We start from the raw sequence: 18365 nt of genomic DNA, 5'->3' as shown, positions 1-18365 counted from the left end.
ACACAGTCAGGCAACTAAGTGGGGAGAGAGAGAGCGGAAGGGCGTCTGTTAAAAAGGAACTCTCGTTTCCATGACCCTAATTTTCAAAATACAAATGTTTCCACAGCGACGTTGTGCAAAGCAGTGTCTGCCCAGCCTCGGAGGAGGCACACACATGACCAGACCTGGGCTTGGCCAAAAGCCACCACTCCACCTCTATGTACATTAGGTACAAAAAAAACACACACACACGCACATTTGCGCTACTGTTGGCAGTCGTGCTTGAGCTCAAATAACAACGAATCATCAACACGGTTCGTAATTAACGCGTGCCCAGAAAGGAAACAAAAAATAATAGGCGACGCAATCGGGCAGTGGAAGAAGGGTTATTGCCTGAAACATCACCTGTTATATCTATGGGACCCTACAATTGTTTATCAGCACCTGTTATTTCTAGATATGTTTTTCATTGAGGGCACAGTGTCATAGACGAATGTGCTTAGTTCACATGAACTAAAATCATCAAGTTGCGTGCAGTAGCAATGCACGCCTGCGATCCAGCGCTTTGGAGAGAAGGGTTGGTGGATCACGAATAGATCTTTGAGAATCCAAAATCCTGCTGGATAGTGAGGTGGTCAGGAGATCGAAAAGTAGCTATTTGGATCTCTCTCCCTAGTGTGCAGACCTGCATTTGTTATCCCCTTATTTTTTGTGAGGTTTCTCCGGGTACTCCATATCCCTCCCACGTGCAACAACTCAATAGAAATGAATTTTCTAAACATCAAAATTCAGGAACCTCTTGGGGGATAAAAACAAATCTTAATTCCACGAGGCTTTCTGGGATAAACCAACGTTCCTTTGCTTATCATTGCATTCAAGTATGTTGCCCGTGATGGCATAATTATCAGAAACATTAAAATTTGAGAAGAAAAAAAACACGTGCATAGGTGCATGCTTTGAATTACACCGAGAGATCAAGCGGGGTTAGAACATATAGGCATATTTTACGCAACATTTTGAACATTCATTTAAAAAAAGTAATTGCCCTTGGGACAGGAGTTATCGCAAGAAAGGATGATGCCCGATGGTCGCAGACTAACGACAGTGGCAACCAAAGGAAGGAACACCCTCTAAAGTATGCCCATCGTGAAGATGGAGTGATGAAATCAGCTGAACGTGCAGGTATAAGGACTGTCACACCCGCAGCCGTCCCTAGGGTACACGGCGAATTGGGGCGACTACCCCGGGCCCCGTGCCCCCCCCCGCGCTTCGACGCCACGTGTCACGATGTAATACTTCCGGTTCAGTTTAAAGGCGTCGGGGGGGGGGGGCACGGTGTGATTTCCCCCCCCCCCCCATGGGCCCTGCTCATATTGCAGGACTGCCATTTAGCAGTAGTTTGACAATAGGTTGTATTTTTAAAATATATCATTTACATCTTAGAAATACGGTATATGTGTTTGACTTGATTCTCATCTTTGGAATACATCTCCTGACTAATATGTAAGTTCAATTGAATTTTATTGACATAACTAAATAGTGTATTTCATTGACCATCCGTAAACACGGCTGTTCACATAAACCCGTATTATTAACGATGGTATGATATTACGGCATAAAGTTTCGTAGTGCATCACATGATGAAGCACGGTCAAACAACCTATATGACTGACACGGCATGAGCAGGCCTTCATCCACTCGGTGATTGGCCAAGGGGCTGTGAATTATTTGATCATTTTACTTCGTCGAGAGACCGTCCCCCTGCCACAGAACTGTGGAATTTCTACCACTGGCTCTGCGATGCCAATGGAAAGCAGCGCCACCCACACACTGTTGGAGCAGCAAGACAAATAGTCTGTTTGGGGTTATGGAGAGCTTGCGTTACGATTTCATATTTGTTTACACCTTCCAACTAAGGTTGAAAGCGTTTACGCAATGGCTCTGTCCACCATGTTTCCATCATTCCTTCAGTTTGTCTGTAGCAAGGGATGGGGGGGCACTATAACTCTTGTAAAGAAAGATCCAATATGAACCAAGATGTAGTACAACGCTGTGTTGCCATTAAGGACTTACCCTATTGAAATCCGGACAAATTCATCAAACGGTTGCCCAAAACCTGGAGATTCAAACCAAAGCCAAAGGGAAAATTTGCAAATACGCAAACACATTTTTCCCTGATAGCCAACGGGTTGACCGCTAATAAAATACTTCCTAAGACAAACACACCATTGGAAAACGTTTAATCATCCGTGCGGATGCGTTACGTTTTCCCATCTTGTTAAAGGGAAATTCGGGCTTCACTGTTCGGAAAGTTTGTAATCTCCCGTCCAGCCCACCCCGCTCCGCACACAATCTCGCACTATCGTGCCGTCGCAACCTTTACACCGGCGCCTGGTTCAAGGGGACACATGGTACCGGGTGGCGCTTGTCGTAACCAGTCTGGCCGGTTCGTGGGGGAAAGCCCTCAAACGCGTTTTAAATCCCACAGCAAATTTACACGACCACTCTCCCTCGTGTAATTTTTGTCGCAGTCGTCCTGTGTAGCCTTCCGATACGTTTTCGTCTTCGACCCCGCACGCTGTTTGGCATGAGGTCACGTGAAGTCAAACATCGGACAACATGCCAAACTATTAAACTACAAACATAACTATTTTTTTTATTTTACCAGGTAAGGCCCACTGAGATAAATATAGCTCTTTTCCAGAAGCACTCTAGTTTCCTACCATATGAAAAAAATAACTCAAAGAAACTGCCCAAACATACACAGCAGGAACCTCATGGAAAAATACTCAGTTTACAAACAAATAATGTATTTTACGTTTGGTCTTGCTTGTAATGTTTTTTTTTAATATAAAGATAATGTTGTGTAAAATACTAATTCATGTAGTGGCCTCAAGTGGCTGCAGGGGTCACGTAAACCTATTATTGTACATACGACACGTGAATTGATTTTTACTCAGTTCCTGAAACAGTTCCACAGCACGTGGTGCAAAACGTCAAACATCATGCCGAATAACACGCAGTACAACCTGAAAACACTTCAGGGAGCTATTGATTCTAACGCACACGATTTGATGTGTCGTCCAGTTAAGAATAAATGTTAATCGATTAATCTATGTGGGTGTACACCCCTACATTTTCTGGTCAAGGCCACCCTCCAACACGAGCCTTGCTCAACATACTTAAATTAGTTTAACACGTAGGCTTTCACGACCAATATCATCCATAGTATAGGTTTTTTTGGGGTTAGATCGCGTAAATATAAATGTATCGTTAAACCGTTAAACAATACTGACTGTCTGCCTAATTACTGGCGAAACGTCTTACTCAGATTGTAAATGTTGTGGATTTGCTCTCCAACACACCGGTGTGCTGTACTAGTAACGAATTGGCACGTTCTGTTTACGTGACAAACCTTTACCAGTTGGTTGTGTGGGGTAGTGGCGGGTTTAACGACACATTTATATTTACGCGATCTAACCTAAAAAAACCCCTATATTATGGATACTTAAGTCACCGCAAATGCGCTCAATGAGCGATAATGACGAGCACAATATTGTGCCTCCGATTAGCAGTTGGCCACGTGCGGTGTGAAAGAAGCTCAACATACATACATTTTATACATTATTGTGGTAACAGTGCCATAAACTCAAGACGTGTAACATCCCGTTTATCACGCTGCATATTCTATTCGTGTGAAATTAAGCTAGGTAATTGCAAGTTACTATTATTACATTGTGGATCTCGAATGTTATTGTTATAGTTCTTAAGCAGTGCACTTGTCGTGAGGCATTCTTCAATAGGCGAATACCAAACACGGTTTACGTTTGTTGATAATTAGGTCCTTTGCTGCGTTTTTTTGTTGCATCGTTTGAGATTGCGGATACTGATTTGCACGCAGGCAGAGTGCTTCGTGCGTGCTTCCGAGACACGGTTACGTGGACATCCACAACCTTTTGTCAATCCGCTGCTGGAGGATGAGGGCCTCCTCGCGCCGTGTCGGTCATTTGGAGGTTACGTGACCGTACTACGCTGGTCTGTGCAGGTTGGTGAACGCGGGGAGCACGGATGTGGGAGCATGAACGCACAGTGCTGCAATGGAATTTCATACACTGCCCTGCGCGTGCATACATTCAATCTTCAATCATTTTAAGTTGAAGTTTATTTTCTTTAACCAGATGAGAACCCTAGTGACAAGGATAGTCTCGTTTGAAAGAATGACCTGGGTAAGTGATGATAACGAAGATTGATGATGATGGTGTACACCTCCGAACATACTTCATTGCTTGCTCCGCGATAGACGCCAACTGTCAAAAGCAAAAGGTTAAACCGCCAACGTCATAAACTCAAACGAGCACCGCCTGGTACACTCCGATCTGCCGAGCAGAACAATTTTATCCCACACAATGACAAAAACACACAACACACACACGCGCGCGCACACGCACACACACTGGTCATTCACCCTCACCCCTCCCAACTCCACATACCGCCACCGTCCAAGCACCGTCCATGATCGTTATCATTGCAAGATGGTTATCGTAAAAGGGTGTGCCGCTCCTTACCTCCCCAAGACTCGGTTATCTTTATGCCCGAACCCGATAACTCCAAGACAAGGCATCTCATAAATGCAACACAAAAGTAATTTAATGCGGAGAGAACGAGAAATGTAGTTCCTAAAACCATGCTCATTTATCTGCATAATGACATCTCGACTAGTCGTGCACCTTACCCCCCCCCCCCACCACTTCACAAACCTTCCAAATCCTTTTAGCACTGGTTTTAGTGTCGCCGTTATTGGAAGATTTTCGATCAAATTGGCTGGTTTTCTCTTGGGCAAGACGTCGCTTTTCCAAGCTATTCCAGCACTTGACAGTGGCTCACTGAATTTTTGGCCACCAAAACTTTCCCCTAAACATCCTAAAGGTGTCTTGGAGCTGACTCTGTGAGCCCTCCACGATAATATAAAACATACATATGGAAGTAAAGTACATATATACTATCGTTGTTTATGTCTCAAATATAAACATTAAACAAGAGCTAATAAACTGACTGCAATATATGCCGGAAGTTGCTGAGGTGTGATGTTCCACTTACTGTTGACTTTCTGGCCACAAATGCAACCGAGTTATATTGACATACAATGAGGTGGCTGACGGAGACATGGCAACTAAGTTTGCTGTAAAATTGTTCAAATATTGCATTTGTGTGCTTTTGGCAACCTTAAAATTCTGCTTTCAAGATTACCAAAAATATATTCATCGTAAAAAAACACTCCTAATTTTATTTCAATTGTGTTGACATAATTTTATGAGGGCGAAAACATTCCTGTTTTCCATTCTTGCAGCTGGTGGTGCACCACCATGTACTTTGCAGCTATTACATTAAAAATAATGAAAACGGGCGGCGGTGCAGTGGAGTGGCAACGCATTTGCTATGTTGCAGAGGTTCACAGTTCAAGCCCAGTGACCGTCCTGGTTAATACTGTGGGTGTTTAGTATAACCATACAATACAACGCACCGTCTGCTTACCTTTTGGATTTTAAAGAACCCATGAAATTATTCAAAATTGAGTTGGTCATGCGTGCCAGCGTCACGGGCCCAATTTGGAGACTGACTTAAATAGGTAAAACCACATAGGCAGACCACACACATTTATGAACATCGCGGTGGCCTTTGTGCAATAAGAATGGTACAAACATATATCAACAGTACTCATTATTATTGTCCCATTCCAGGAGCCCTTAAATAACATCTTTAAACTTAGGGAGATTATTTTCTGGCCAAATAAACGACCGTCATGTTACATTTATTTATTTTGTGTTTTTTCGTTTTAAATTAAAGGTACAGAGAGCGAGTGTATCTTGACCCGTGCCTGCTGCAGGGCGGATGTTGAAACAAGATTATCATTCTCTCCAGAGAGAAGGGAATCCCATTCACATCCTTTTACCGTAATCCGGCGAGGCACGCCTTTATATTAATGCAGGCCTACCTCTTTGTATATGCACTAACACCAGAGGCCCCCCTGTGTGAATAGTGGCGAGAGGACCTCTTTTCATGAATGGCTGACAGTTTATTGTGCGCTGTTATACAAATGTAGAGGTGTTACGGGAGGATGACACGCGGTTGTCTAACGGTGGCCACAAACACGTCCGCTACGGCCACCACCCTGGGGTGCTGTGGGGGACGCTGTGATCCCTCCCAGCCCCACCCCTCAGTGAGGGACAGTATAAAAGGTGGGACCCGGAGAGCCGAGAGACAGTTCGACTCAAGCAAGATGAAGAGCCAGTGAAGAAAGAAGATCGACTAGCCAGAGCCTGGAACTCCTTTGGCTCGCTCTCCTTTTGAGGGCCGGGCAAAACAAGCCAGGGTGCAACACCAGAGCCACGAGGCCACATGAGTCCGGCCCTTCTGAGGGCCGGACTCATGTGGCTGGTGATCGGGACCTGCGCCGAAGCTGGGTCAGGTCAGATAGCCTCCTGAGAGAGGACTTGGGTAGAGGGAACCAGGGAGCTAGCGTGGGCTAAAGCTCGGGGAATGTTCCCTCTATAGAGTACGGGTGAAGAGGCCGTTACCTCTTCAAGTATCAGATTCGCCACTGTAATTGAAGCGTCTGTAATAAATACGTGTTGCCTCAAGTGAACAGTCTCCGACGTCAATAAGGCCACTACGTAAATACAAAGTTACCCCATGTAGTCTGAACAGGTTATCTGGGGCATGTGCTACTCGTAAGCATCTATTAAGGCCAGCATAGCGTATGTGGGGGGGGGGGGCGGAACTATTCCCCACTACGTTCACCGCCCCAGTGCTGATGTTTACACACCGCATCAGGTAGTTCGTTTACACAAAGACCCCCCATTTTAGCCTTAACAGGCTGTTGAAGCAAGTGCTGTTGAAGCAAGTGCTGTTAGCGAGCACCTATGAATTCCCCGTACGGCACCCCTGGGGGTGGGTGGCCAACACCACCCACGCGGATTTTGTCTCCCTAGTGGCAATATTTACATATCACACCAGGTACTCATTGAAGGCTGAGTCGACCTAGATGAGGCCCAGGACCGGTACAGATAAACGCCACCGGTATTGGCCGGGAGCAGGAACCGAACCCGGAGAACCGAGTTCGTAGCGCCGTGCCCTAGCCACTGCTCCCCACACAAATAAACAAAAAAAACAAAGATCCACCGTGTAAGCTTAACAGACATTTAGGGAAAATGCTGTTAGCGAGCACCTATGAAGGCCGCAACGGTACACGAGAGGGTGGGTGGCCAGCACCACGCCCGACCGCCTTTGTCTCCTCAGTGGCGATGTTTATACACCACACTATGTACTAATTTCAGGCTGAGGCCCAGGACCGGTTCAGATAATCGTCACTGGTATTGGCCGTGAACGGGAATCGAACCCGGGATGACGGGTTCATAGTGCAGCGCGCTAACCGCTACACTACCGCTCCCCATAAAAAGAAACACAAGTGAACACATCCAGGTTGTAAAAGAAAAAACGTTAACGTAACATCAACAACGTTTGTGGGCATTTCATATTTTTATTACCACGTGTAACATGCCATTTGTAAATGCAAGGTGTACATAGCCAACTTGTGATTTCTTAATGTTATATTCTGTATTCCAATATTTATGCAAACATAACACATGTACATCACTACTGTAATAACATTTGGCAGCCCTTTGTCAATCCACTGTTGAAGGTCTCCCCATGCCATGTCAGTTATGGGGGTTGTTTGGCCATACCTCACCAGACTGGTCACTGCAGATTGGTGAAGTACTAGTTAGCTATGACCGGGAATCCAAACTCAGGTTGCCGGGTTCATGGCACAGTGCGCTAACCACTGTGCCACTGCTCCACCAGAGCACGCCGCTTCCGCACAGTAACACAAAATAATAGGAGTCATCATGGGTGAAAATAGTCGATGTGACAAAAGATGACGTCTGGCTGCTATACTTTGCCCTATTATTTCTTAAAGTGGATGATGGAGATCCCATGACCTCATTATCTGCAGAACCAGAGGGTATATGCCAGAGGATAATATGCCAGCAGGAAGGATGCAAGTGTCAGACAGTGCTCTAATGTGGAATAAGAGAAGACATTTTCCAGAGTCACGACCCACATTTGGCAGATTTGAAAACTGTCTGGAAATGGACCTGCGGTGACCAGTTCCCTTGAGGTCTAACGCCATTCCACAGTTACAGCACAGGCAACAATTTTCCATGCGATATAGCCCTCATATTTGAAGATAACGTGTGGATGATGGAGATAAAGAGATATATATGTATGATCCCCCCGACCAAATATATAACCACCCCCCTCCTAAAGGGGGGGGGGGGGTGGGGGGACTAAACAAGGAAGAAAAATCGTGCATATGCACGCATTCTGTAACGCTTTCCAACTCAGCACGGCCATCTCCTGACTACGCCTCGCAGCCGCACATCTACAACACCTAGCAAGCTCCGGTGGTCACCCATCCAAGTATTAAACAGGATCATCGCTGCTTATCTTTTTGACATGAGGGGGGGAAAATACTTTTAAGTGACTTTCACACGTTGAACTGCAGTGATCCATTGACGTCAAATTGGTCATGCATTAAGTGCTGTCCAGGGTAGCCCAGATGTCTTGTGACCCCAATTAAATTATCTAAAACTTTTTTTAAAGTAAGGTTTCTTTAAACCAGAAAGTAATATGCAAAAGGAAAAAAAAAAGTTAGAGGTTGGTCAATTGGGGGGGGGGGGTCACAAGACATCTGGACCATCCTGTACAGCAATCACCCACTAATCTGCTATGGAGGTGCTCCTATCTGAGATGTTAAAGCATTTTTCTCATTCATGAATCTTCACACCAAGTTGGGCAGCACAGGGCATAAGGCTTGGGAGTGTAGCTAGAACATTAAAGCTGTTTGTTTTTGGGGTTGCGAATTCTTAGAAATGTTCGGTACAAGGGAAGATTGGTAAACTCTTTTCCCCTCCTGTATTTTCTGGATTACAAGGCACGCTGTTTTCCCCCATATATAAAAGAAAACATTTGGAGTACGTCTTATAATCCAGTAGGTAGGTGCATGTGTATGACCACATCTTGATAACTTTATTGACACCGCACGTCGGAGAAATATCTCGAACATTTCCATGGGAAGGGCAGTCCCAAAATGTTAGGCTTATTTAAATATGGTCCGACATTCATGAAAAAATATTCAATGCAATTTCCATTTCCTCTGGTAAATACCACTAAAATATATATTTTAGGAACTTTAAGGTGGGTGTAGGGCGATCACTTGCATTGCCCCTTCCCCATCGATCCGCCACTGCCAGGCACAAGGAGTTTGTGTTTTGTCTTACTTTCCGGGGCATCTTATAATAATCTGGAGAAAACGGCGAATGCCATGCTGACCGAACAAACGACAAAAAAACTTGAGAAACGAAACAAAACATTTATGGTTTTAACGGGACACTGGAACGACAAAAATGGGCCACTGGCGGCATCCAGTTGCCGGCTACACACACACACACACGAAAACCATACACAGCTGGGGGAATTAGTCCGGATTTAAGTTTGGCACTTTAATTATTTCATCCATTCGAGATTAGCGGTTACACGTGACCCGGCTGAAACGGAGCAACGCTGTACAGTGCCAGTGGTTATATGACAATTCAGCGGGTGTCTGCTGCGAAGTGCGGTTGACATAGGAGGTTGGAGGGGACTTTAGTGTCAGTCGCAAAGCGTTGCTGTTTCCAGGCAGCGATACTTTTCACAGTTTTAAGAAAATCAAATGGATCTTGCGTGTGCACTGGTGTGTTTGCGGCATACGCCGCGGTCATTTATAACTAGCCTTGTATTTAACACTGTACTTAGAGGCTAAAGTTACCGTGCCAACAACCCAACTTGGCTATTACTGTATACCATATTAATAATCTGGAACATTAATCCACCTTTTAGCTCACTATTTAGCGACACTGTAATCAGCTCCTCAGCACTTTGACGTGTATTTTCCAGAGAGACCAGGACAATCGTATTAGGAAATATTATTTTTTGTGTAACATATATTCCAAAGTAATTTGTACTCTGTGGACTTTGGGTTTACTATTCTGAGCTACTATTCCATAGCTGTCAACCCACACGGTTTACCCGTATTCTTGTACAGGGAAATTGAGTTTTCAGGTCCATACGGCGTACAGCCGTTTCATTACGGGAAAAAACATTTTTTTGGTCTGCTTGTATTTCTCCCTTGTGATGGGACTTTGTAGGATGAACGTTGAGATTTATAAGGGTACGGGGTGATCAATAAAGTCTGAATTGGTCTGTAATAAAAGGGCACTGATAAGTTTAAGGTATACTATTCTGACACACAATGGCAAGCCTTTTTTTCCATCTCTTCTCTGCCCTGGAGGGCCACTACCCAAAACATGAGCCCACTCCTGGATGTGTAGTGTTATATATCAGCATTTGTTTAACACGATGACGGGAATTTGTAATCCGTGTTAATCAAGGCGATGTGTCCTTTTGTACACACACACGTAAACACAAAACAAATCTGAGCTAAAAAGATATGCCAATGTCAGACCCACATACCTGTCAACCATATAGTTTACCCGTATTCTGTACAGACGGCGTGGAGCCGTTTGTACAGAATAAACAAAATTATATTTTTATTAATTTGTTTGTGTTTCTCCCTTGTGATGGGACTTTGTAGGATGAACGTTGAGATTTATAAGGGCACTAGGTGACCAATAAGGTCTGAATTGGTCCGTAATACGGTAGGCATTGATAAAGGGTTGAAAGGTATGGACCCATTATGCTATTGTGAAAGATGGCAACAGTGGTACTCATGAAAGCCACTGTACAAAAAGCATTGTAACCAGTGTGATGAATGGCGCCTTCACTCAACGTTACACGGCAGTGGCCTTCTCCGCGTCTGCGAATTTGTTTCTTTGTGCACGTTCCAAACACCTGCACACTTAGAGAAAAAGAAGGGTAAAGGTGCAGCCCTGAAATTACTTGCTCATGCCACTGCAGGGATGATTTTTTGTAACATTATTTAAACTTATTAATTTGTCTGAAATCAACTTTTGCTGGTGGAAATGCATGTAATGTAATATTGATTATATTTGTGTAACGTTTTGGATTTCGTCTGTTACGCAGCTACGTATTTGCTTCATTGTTATGCAGGACTTGTTTTTATGTTATTGCTTTTGTCATTTTGGTGATCCAAAATCACTCGTGAAAATGAGACTCATCTTGGTCTCTTGTGTTCTCAACAGGATAAAACTAAACTTGAGTATATTGGTCTGCTCTTCCATGCTGGTGAGACATCGTGGAAGAGGTGGGAGTTTCCACACTGTATCCGGCCACATGCGACCTGACAATTGACTGTGGTGAACCCATTCATGCTTATGGGTGGACAGTCGTGGGAGGGTTGGGCGATTTATAAAACCTGCCCCATTGTTTCAACTGCCAAGCCGATTGATCAAACAGAACTCTGATTGCAAGTCCATTGTGCTACCCATTACAACTTTGGCAACATCCTTGCATCCTTATAAGGATGTTATTTAATACGTATGCTTTCACGACCAATATTAGTCATAATAAAGGTTTTTTGGTTAGATCGCGTTATTTATAAAGTACGTCATACTCAAAATTTGTAAATGTTGTGGATTCACTCTTCAATACAACGGTGGGCTAAAGTAGTGAACTATTTGTCTTTTGTCAACGTGACACATTTTTTACTGATTGGCCGTGTCGGGTGGTGGAGGGTTGCGACACATTTATAAATTAAGCGATCTAACCCAAAAACCTTTATTATCAGGATGTTATTATTTGGAGGGCCAAACGGGGTGGTGCGGTAAGAACAGCAGACAGATCACGGAGCCCGTACGACCCTGTCCTGGTATTCCCCAGGTCATCCTCTTGTTAAGATAGCCATCCTGGTTAATCTGTAAGTCTTCGAGGGGACATTCATAGCCCCGGTTTTTGTCACTTGAGCAAAAAGACACCGTTCAAGAAAATACATTTAATTCTCCCTATCTGCACGCACTGTGACATTCTTCATCACGTGAAATGGCCCAGTTTTTTGTACCTCAAGAGGTGACAACTCTACCAGCACATCCGATCAGCCTGTGCCTTTCCGCTAGAAAAAAAAACAGCTATTGCGCGTAACATTCCATTTTCCATGTGCCTTTACCCCAGACCTATCTCACAATATAATTTATATACAGTAATAACAAAAAATGTTCTACCCTTTGTCAAACCACTGCTGGATTAAGGCCTCCCCATGTCGTTCCAGTCATGAGGAGTTGTTTGACAATACTTCACCACACTGGTCATGACAGGTTGGAGTATGCCCCAAGAACAGTTGAGATCGCAATACAAGATGCTGTACAAAAACAGGGGAACGATGCAAGAGCTGTTTAGGGTAATTTGTAAGGTGGCTTGAAAGCAGTTTCTGCAAACGTCTGGAATGAGAACAAACACTTGAAAGCAATTTATTGTTCAAATAAGCACTGAGGCGGTGGTCATCCCCTGTTTATAGCCCTGAGGCAGTGGTGGAGATTCCACATTCCTATGGTTGGAGCAGAGTCTATCCAGAGGACAACCGCTGTTGGCTTCCCAACAAATCGCACCTCCGATTAGCCTCGCACCCCCAATAATCACGGTTGGCTGCGTTCGTTGCGAAAGAAGTTCAGCATACATACAAAGTGACATTCATTGGATTGACCCCGGATGAATGATGGACTTTGTAAACCTCCAGCCAGGATCTGAACTTGCAACCTTCCTGTTGCACGATGCTTGCTCTTACACTCGCAGAAATATGGCCAAATTGATGTATTTTTCCCCAAACTTCAGCAGAACCCTCTTTACATCATCAACAAGTGAATTACGCCCTTGTTGTCCCAATGGGCTCGCACCCGGTTCTAAATAAGAGTCACTGACTGGTCGTTCACGTACAGATTCTCTGGTGGTGGGGGGTAAAGGAGTGGGCAGGGGTTGGGGCGCCACAGTGGCGAGATGTTAACTCCCTCGCCTGGTACACAGGAGTTAGTGGGTTCAATCCCGACCCAGACGCCTGTATATTTCAAGTTTGCATGTTCTCCCCGTGGTCGGGTGGATTTTTTTTCCCGAGTCCTCTGGTTTTCCCTCCACATTTCAAAACATGCGTTTAGATTATTTGCCTGCTATACATTTCCACATGATGATATGCCACTTCTCGTTGAGCTAGCATTTGTGATAGTCAGGTTACTTCTGAAAAATATCTATATGGCTCAGTGGGCCTTATAGTTAATGATGAAGCTTTCAGGCTATGCCTCTAATCAGCCAGAAAGAGAGTAGCTGGAGCTGGGAGGGGTGGAACTTACAGCTCGCCACTTGTGAGCATAAGGACACGGCGTATGTGTTCACTTTCACATGACCGCGTTTGGTGGTAACAAGGGAATACAGAAAACTGGAACGACAGTTTACGACCATGTGAATTAATGTGGTCCAAGTGCATTCACGGGCATTTATGACGGACTGCAAAAAACTCGCAGACTGCACCGCAAGCTTTAAATGAAACTGCACTTTTAATTACTGTACCTTGCTTAAAAATGCTCATTTATATTGCGTGTCTGTAATATTTTGTTTAGGTATGAATAATACAATCTCAAGGTGCTTTAAAAGTATTATTATTTTAACAATATATTTTAAATGTTTTTTTCATATATATAACATCCACAGACATCGCCTGTTAATTTTTACATAATAAAAAAATATTACATGTAAAATAAAGCACTAAATATGATTAATATTATATATTGCCATATGTTATGTTACGAGACGGTGTCAGCTGAGAATATACTAGTTCTTTTGAAATGGCGAATGAGTGGTAGTTCACACGAGGCTAGAAATCAGCTCGTCGTGTGCAGGTGCCCGGTGGATCGTTACATCACAGGATCTTGAGGTAGCGACGACGGCATGGGGAGGCCTTCATCCAGCAGTGGATTGAACGTGGCTGATGATGAGGATGATGGCAAGAAGTAATAACAGTTGCAGATATATATAATAATTTACAATTAAGTCACGGGTAATGTTGTATTGTAATATGTTAAAGGGTATGCTTTTAAATGGTTTTGTTGGAAATATAAACATAACTTTTCCCCATTAGTATGGTATCCATTAATTGAAAATCAAATACAATTGTTTAGATTTTACATGCATAGTGCAAATTGAGACTTCCCTGTTTTAATATTTTCCCGGTCAACACATCAGTCCAACAACTCTCATCCCAAGTCAACTGATGATCTTGGTCAACTCATATCCTCTTTCAACTCAATTTTTACAACAAATCACCACATTCAACACATTATCTTTGGTAAATCTCGTTCCCCAGTCAAAATATCTCCCGAATGTCATCAGCTCTGTCAACACATCAAACCAGTCAGCTTAATGACCCCTGTCAACACATCTTCGCTTGTCAACATACCTTTATGGTCAACTCAACATACCCCTTAAACATATTTCTTACGTCAACACATCAGCTCTGTTAACTCACCTTCCCCGGACACGAAAGAAGACATACAAGTGGATTTATGTAGCACCTAAATGCAACCTCAGCTCAAGATTCTGTACATAAACAGTTGGTTATATATGTTTTGTGTAGGGAAAAAGGGAAGGTCATGAGGGTAGACTTCTACAGCGACAGGGAGTCAAATGTACAAATGGCAGGGGAAAGGGAGATCCAGCCTATGGCGACTGCAGAGGAGAATGAGCAACCTTCCACTGAGCAAAAGGTTGATTGCCGTTTTCAACACAGTCTTTGTTGCTGGAGTGGACAGCGCATGGAGAGGAGTAACATCTTTTTTTATTTCCTTATGATGGGAAAACCTTATAATGGGATGTTTAATTAAGCGATTCACTCAGAGGCTTCCTGAGATGCTAAGTGGGGAAATTAAATGCCTCCGACAACCGATAGAGTAGAATGAGGTGAAGGGATAGAGGCGAGAGAGTGCATGGAGGGGATTATAGCAAGGTGAGATATGTGAGGTAGGAGAGTGCTTGGTGGAGAGTAGAATGAGATGAGAGGAGATAGGTAGGACAGAGGGTGAAGGAGAGTAGAGTGAGATGATTGGAAAGAGGTAGGAGAGTGCGTGGAGGGGAGTAGAGCGAGATGAAATTTTGAGATGTAGGAGAGTGCTTGTAGAGGAAGCTGTGCGACATGAGGATCAGGAAAGAAAATTATGCGTGGACAGGAGTAGAGTGAGATGATACTGGAGTGGAAGGACACGGGGGCACAGATACAAGGGGACACGGGGACACAGGGACACCAGAGACAACAACGGTACCGAATAGCTGCTGCTGCTGCAGAAGGCGGCGTGGTGAATCGCCGACTCGGCTGCCACCACCGCTGCCGACGTCGCCGCTGCTTCTACGCCAGGCATGGCTCCTCGCGCAGCCGCCTACGCCGCCTGAGCCCAGCCTTGCCCTCACTACCCCTGCCGCACGAGCCCTGGGCGTCCGCTGCCCGCTGCCTCTGATCCGTTCGGCTGCGCTCAGCCGACCTAACGAGCGTAGCAGCAGCAGCACCGGCACCGCCAACTGCAGCCGTCATCTAATTAAGCTTGGCGTGGAATTGCTTTAGTGGCAACGTAATTTTTTTCCTCGATTCATTACGAATATCTTTTTTTGTTACAAATCACGCTTGCTACAATTATTGTAATTGCATTGCTACTCGTTTTTTTCTCGCCCCCTCTCTCGGACAATTGCTCTGTCCCTGGATGGACCTCGGTGTTTGACGATGAATGAGCAGTCCTGCATGAACAGGGGAGCGAGCGAGCGAGCGAGTGGGCAGGCGGGCAAGCAAGCGAGCGGGTGAGCAGGCGTGCGTGAACACGCGTGTAAATCGGGGGAATCCTCGAGTGAGTGAGAGTGGGAGAACGAGCGATTGTGCGCCGGATGCACACGCAATTCACATGTCATGTGTGAAAGGTCGACGCTGGGAAAGGAGGAGTGTGGGGAAGGGGGGTGGGGAAGGGGGGTGGGGAAGGAAAGAGGAACGCCTCACATGTACACACGCATGGAAGCGCACATGGCTGAATTTTAAATTGGACTGAGCCACTTTTGCACAAATTGGCGGGGGAGTGTGCCGACAGGGTCGGGAAAGATGCAATTTATAAGGGGTGTTACAACCGTGACCAGTTCCATACAATATCTCGAATGAAATGTTATTTTTGTTTGCAATGTAAGTCAGTGTAAATACATGAACATTACACCCTCAATTGTATGCAATTGGCCACAGAACCCCACAGAACCTCAGGATTTTGGCAAATTGGGCCCTTAGTCATAACAATACCATGGGTCCCTCTATTCAATAGCCCGAATTCGCATTTGTCCAGGGCCCAAAACTCCAAAAAGGCAATACATTTTTAAAATTAATATTTGTGTGTATTATCTTTCATACTCATTGTTTTATTTTGTACGTGTTCTCACGTGCAAGGAGAAGGGGATTCTTTTCTGCTCTCCTGTCTTGGGACCAGAGACACGGGTATCCTTCAATTTACGAAAGGGATGCGTTCTTCAAAAAACATGCGTCGATACGGAATTACGTAAATCGGAAAATGTTGTCCCCCCCCCCCCATTAATTTAACACCAAAAATTTTGGGATGTTTCATTCCAACTCTACTCCTAACCTAAAAATATACACCTATACCACTTGAACAATACAGTACATAAATAATAATAAATAACATGAATATTTAAACGATTGAATAGTAATTAAGTAAAAAAAAATCCTTTTCAGGGAATCCACTAAAAGAATCAGCATTTTGAAATGCCTGGAAAGATGAATTGATTCTTATGGTGGTACCCCGGGGTACCAAATAATACAAAATGGCCGAGGCAATTAAATATTTTATTTCTGGGACACTATTTTTTCCAGGGGTGTACTTAACTCGGCGACTGGGGTACCAATCAATCCGAAATCAGTGCTACTCCGCGATGTCGAAACGCAGCGAGGACAATTGCGCTGAAACCCTGAACGCTCGGATGCACCACAGTGCATCGTGTACAGCTCGTCGAGATGAGCTGATTGCCGCATCGCCGACCATCAACAGACTAAAAATTACTGCATCACGGACATTACGCGAGAGCTGGGGTACTATGGTACCCCAGGGTACTGCCATGAGGTTCAATTGGAGGCATTACTGTTGCACTGTAGGGTTACCATCACGCTGTCACAGATGGATGACGCAGCCTCCCGGGTGCTTCTTGTTTTATCTCATTGCGTGCGCCGTGTGAAATTGCGTTCACACGGAAATTCGATTTTATTAATCAAAAGGTTTCTACGATTTGTTAATTGCTTAAATGCGAAATTTTGTAAACCGAACGTTCGTAAATCGAGGCATACCTCTACATAAATCCAGCCATGCCTGGATTCCCATTTTTCGCGTGCATTCTCTGGCAGCCATATTGCAAGGTCTTGGTAGACAGGGCTCACTATTGTCTTACCCAGCCAGGGGTTCATCCTAATCTTGGCTAAGAGTCAAGCAATCGGGCATAATGGCTAACCCTGACCTGCAGTACGTAAAAAATAAGCCCTTATTCCCAGAACAAAACCACCCTCTATTTAGTCAAGCTTATGGGGTACACACATATGTAGGATGGACAACAGGAAAATTAAAAGTGTGTCGTTCAGAAAAAGGGAAGGAACCGCGATGAAAGGGAGACCTAACAGAGAATGGCTTCATGACATAAGAGATTGATTCTAGAAAGATGTGGCACTGCTTGAGCACATTGGTACAAGACAGAAGAAAGTGAAAAGAAATTACAACATGTGCAGTGGACACCTACGGGCTATCTGCCCATAGATCATGATGATGATGGGGTACAACTCAGTCAGCAGAGAAGTGGAGCCCCCTGTTCACGAGATTGAGAGTTCAGACCCTGGCCAGGGTTGACTCAGCCTACCATCTCAGCCTATCAACCCACAATCTACCCCATCACACTTGACCTGCCGATTGACTAACCGTGGTGTGAAAATCAATACTGCTGGGTAGACAGAGGAAGGGGGGGGGGGTTTAATAAACCTGCTCATTGTTTCAACTCCCACATACAGGGAGATCAATTCGCACCGGTGACCTCTGGGGTTGCAAGTCCAGTGTGCTAAGAATTTACACGAAGGCAGCATCCAGTCACATAAAAAAATATATATCCGCAACCTTCTGGTTACACTTATTTTATTGTATCCTAATTGACTTTACATAACAGAGATCGACCTTGGAAAAAGGGGCAGTTTCGTCCTTCTCAGTGGGGTTGAATTTTCATTGCTGGTTAAATAAAGGATATGAAGACAGTACTTATAAATCAATAAGGTTGCCAAGTATGCACGTACATTCTTAGAAATAAGACCGTTGTGCCGAGGC

At 44.4% G+C, this 18365-nt stretch overlaps 1 protein-coding gene across 2 annotated transcripts in view; it reads right to left on the bottom strand.

Annotated features, from left to right (window-relative positions):
• The window catches only part of LOC116952224 (transmembrane and coiled-coil domains protein 2-like), a 72346-nt gene that overhangs the window by 41410 nt on the left and 12571 nt on the right, over positions 1 to 18365 (bottom strand). The window contains exon 1 of one of the 2 annotated variants that reach the window (XM_076074189.1): positions 15291 to 15871. The exons of the other annotated variant lie outside the window; for it this stretch is intronic. Within the exon in view, the coding sequence (XP_075930304.1) occupies positions 15291 to 15386 (96 nt within the window). The 5' untranslated portion in view covers positions 15387 to 15871. Of the gene's footprint in view, positions 1 to 15290; positions 15872 to 18365 lie in introns of those variants that run through there. 2 annotated transcript variants of the gene reach the window in all.

This window comes from Petromyzon marinus, chromosome 46, assembly GCF_048934315.1.
Source record: "Petromyzon marinus isolate PM22_M1 ecotype Great Lakes invasive population chromosome 46, UKy_Petmar_22M1.pri1.0, whole genome shotgun sequence".
Classification (NCBI taxonomy): Eukaryota; Metazoa; Chordata; class Hyperoartia; order Petromyzontiformes; family Petromyzontidae; genus Petromyzon; species Petromyzon marinus.
The sequence above is the reverse complement of the archived record's forward strand: the minus strand, read 5'-3'. Positions and strand labels throughout refer to the sequence as shown.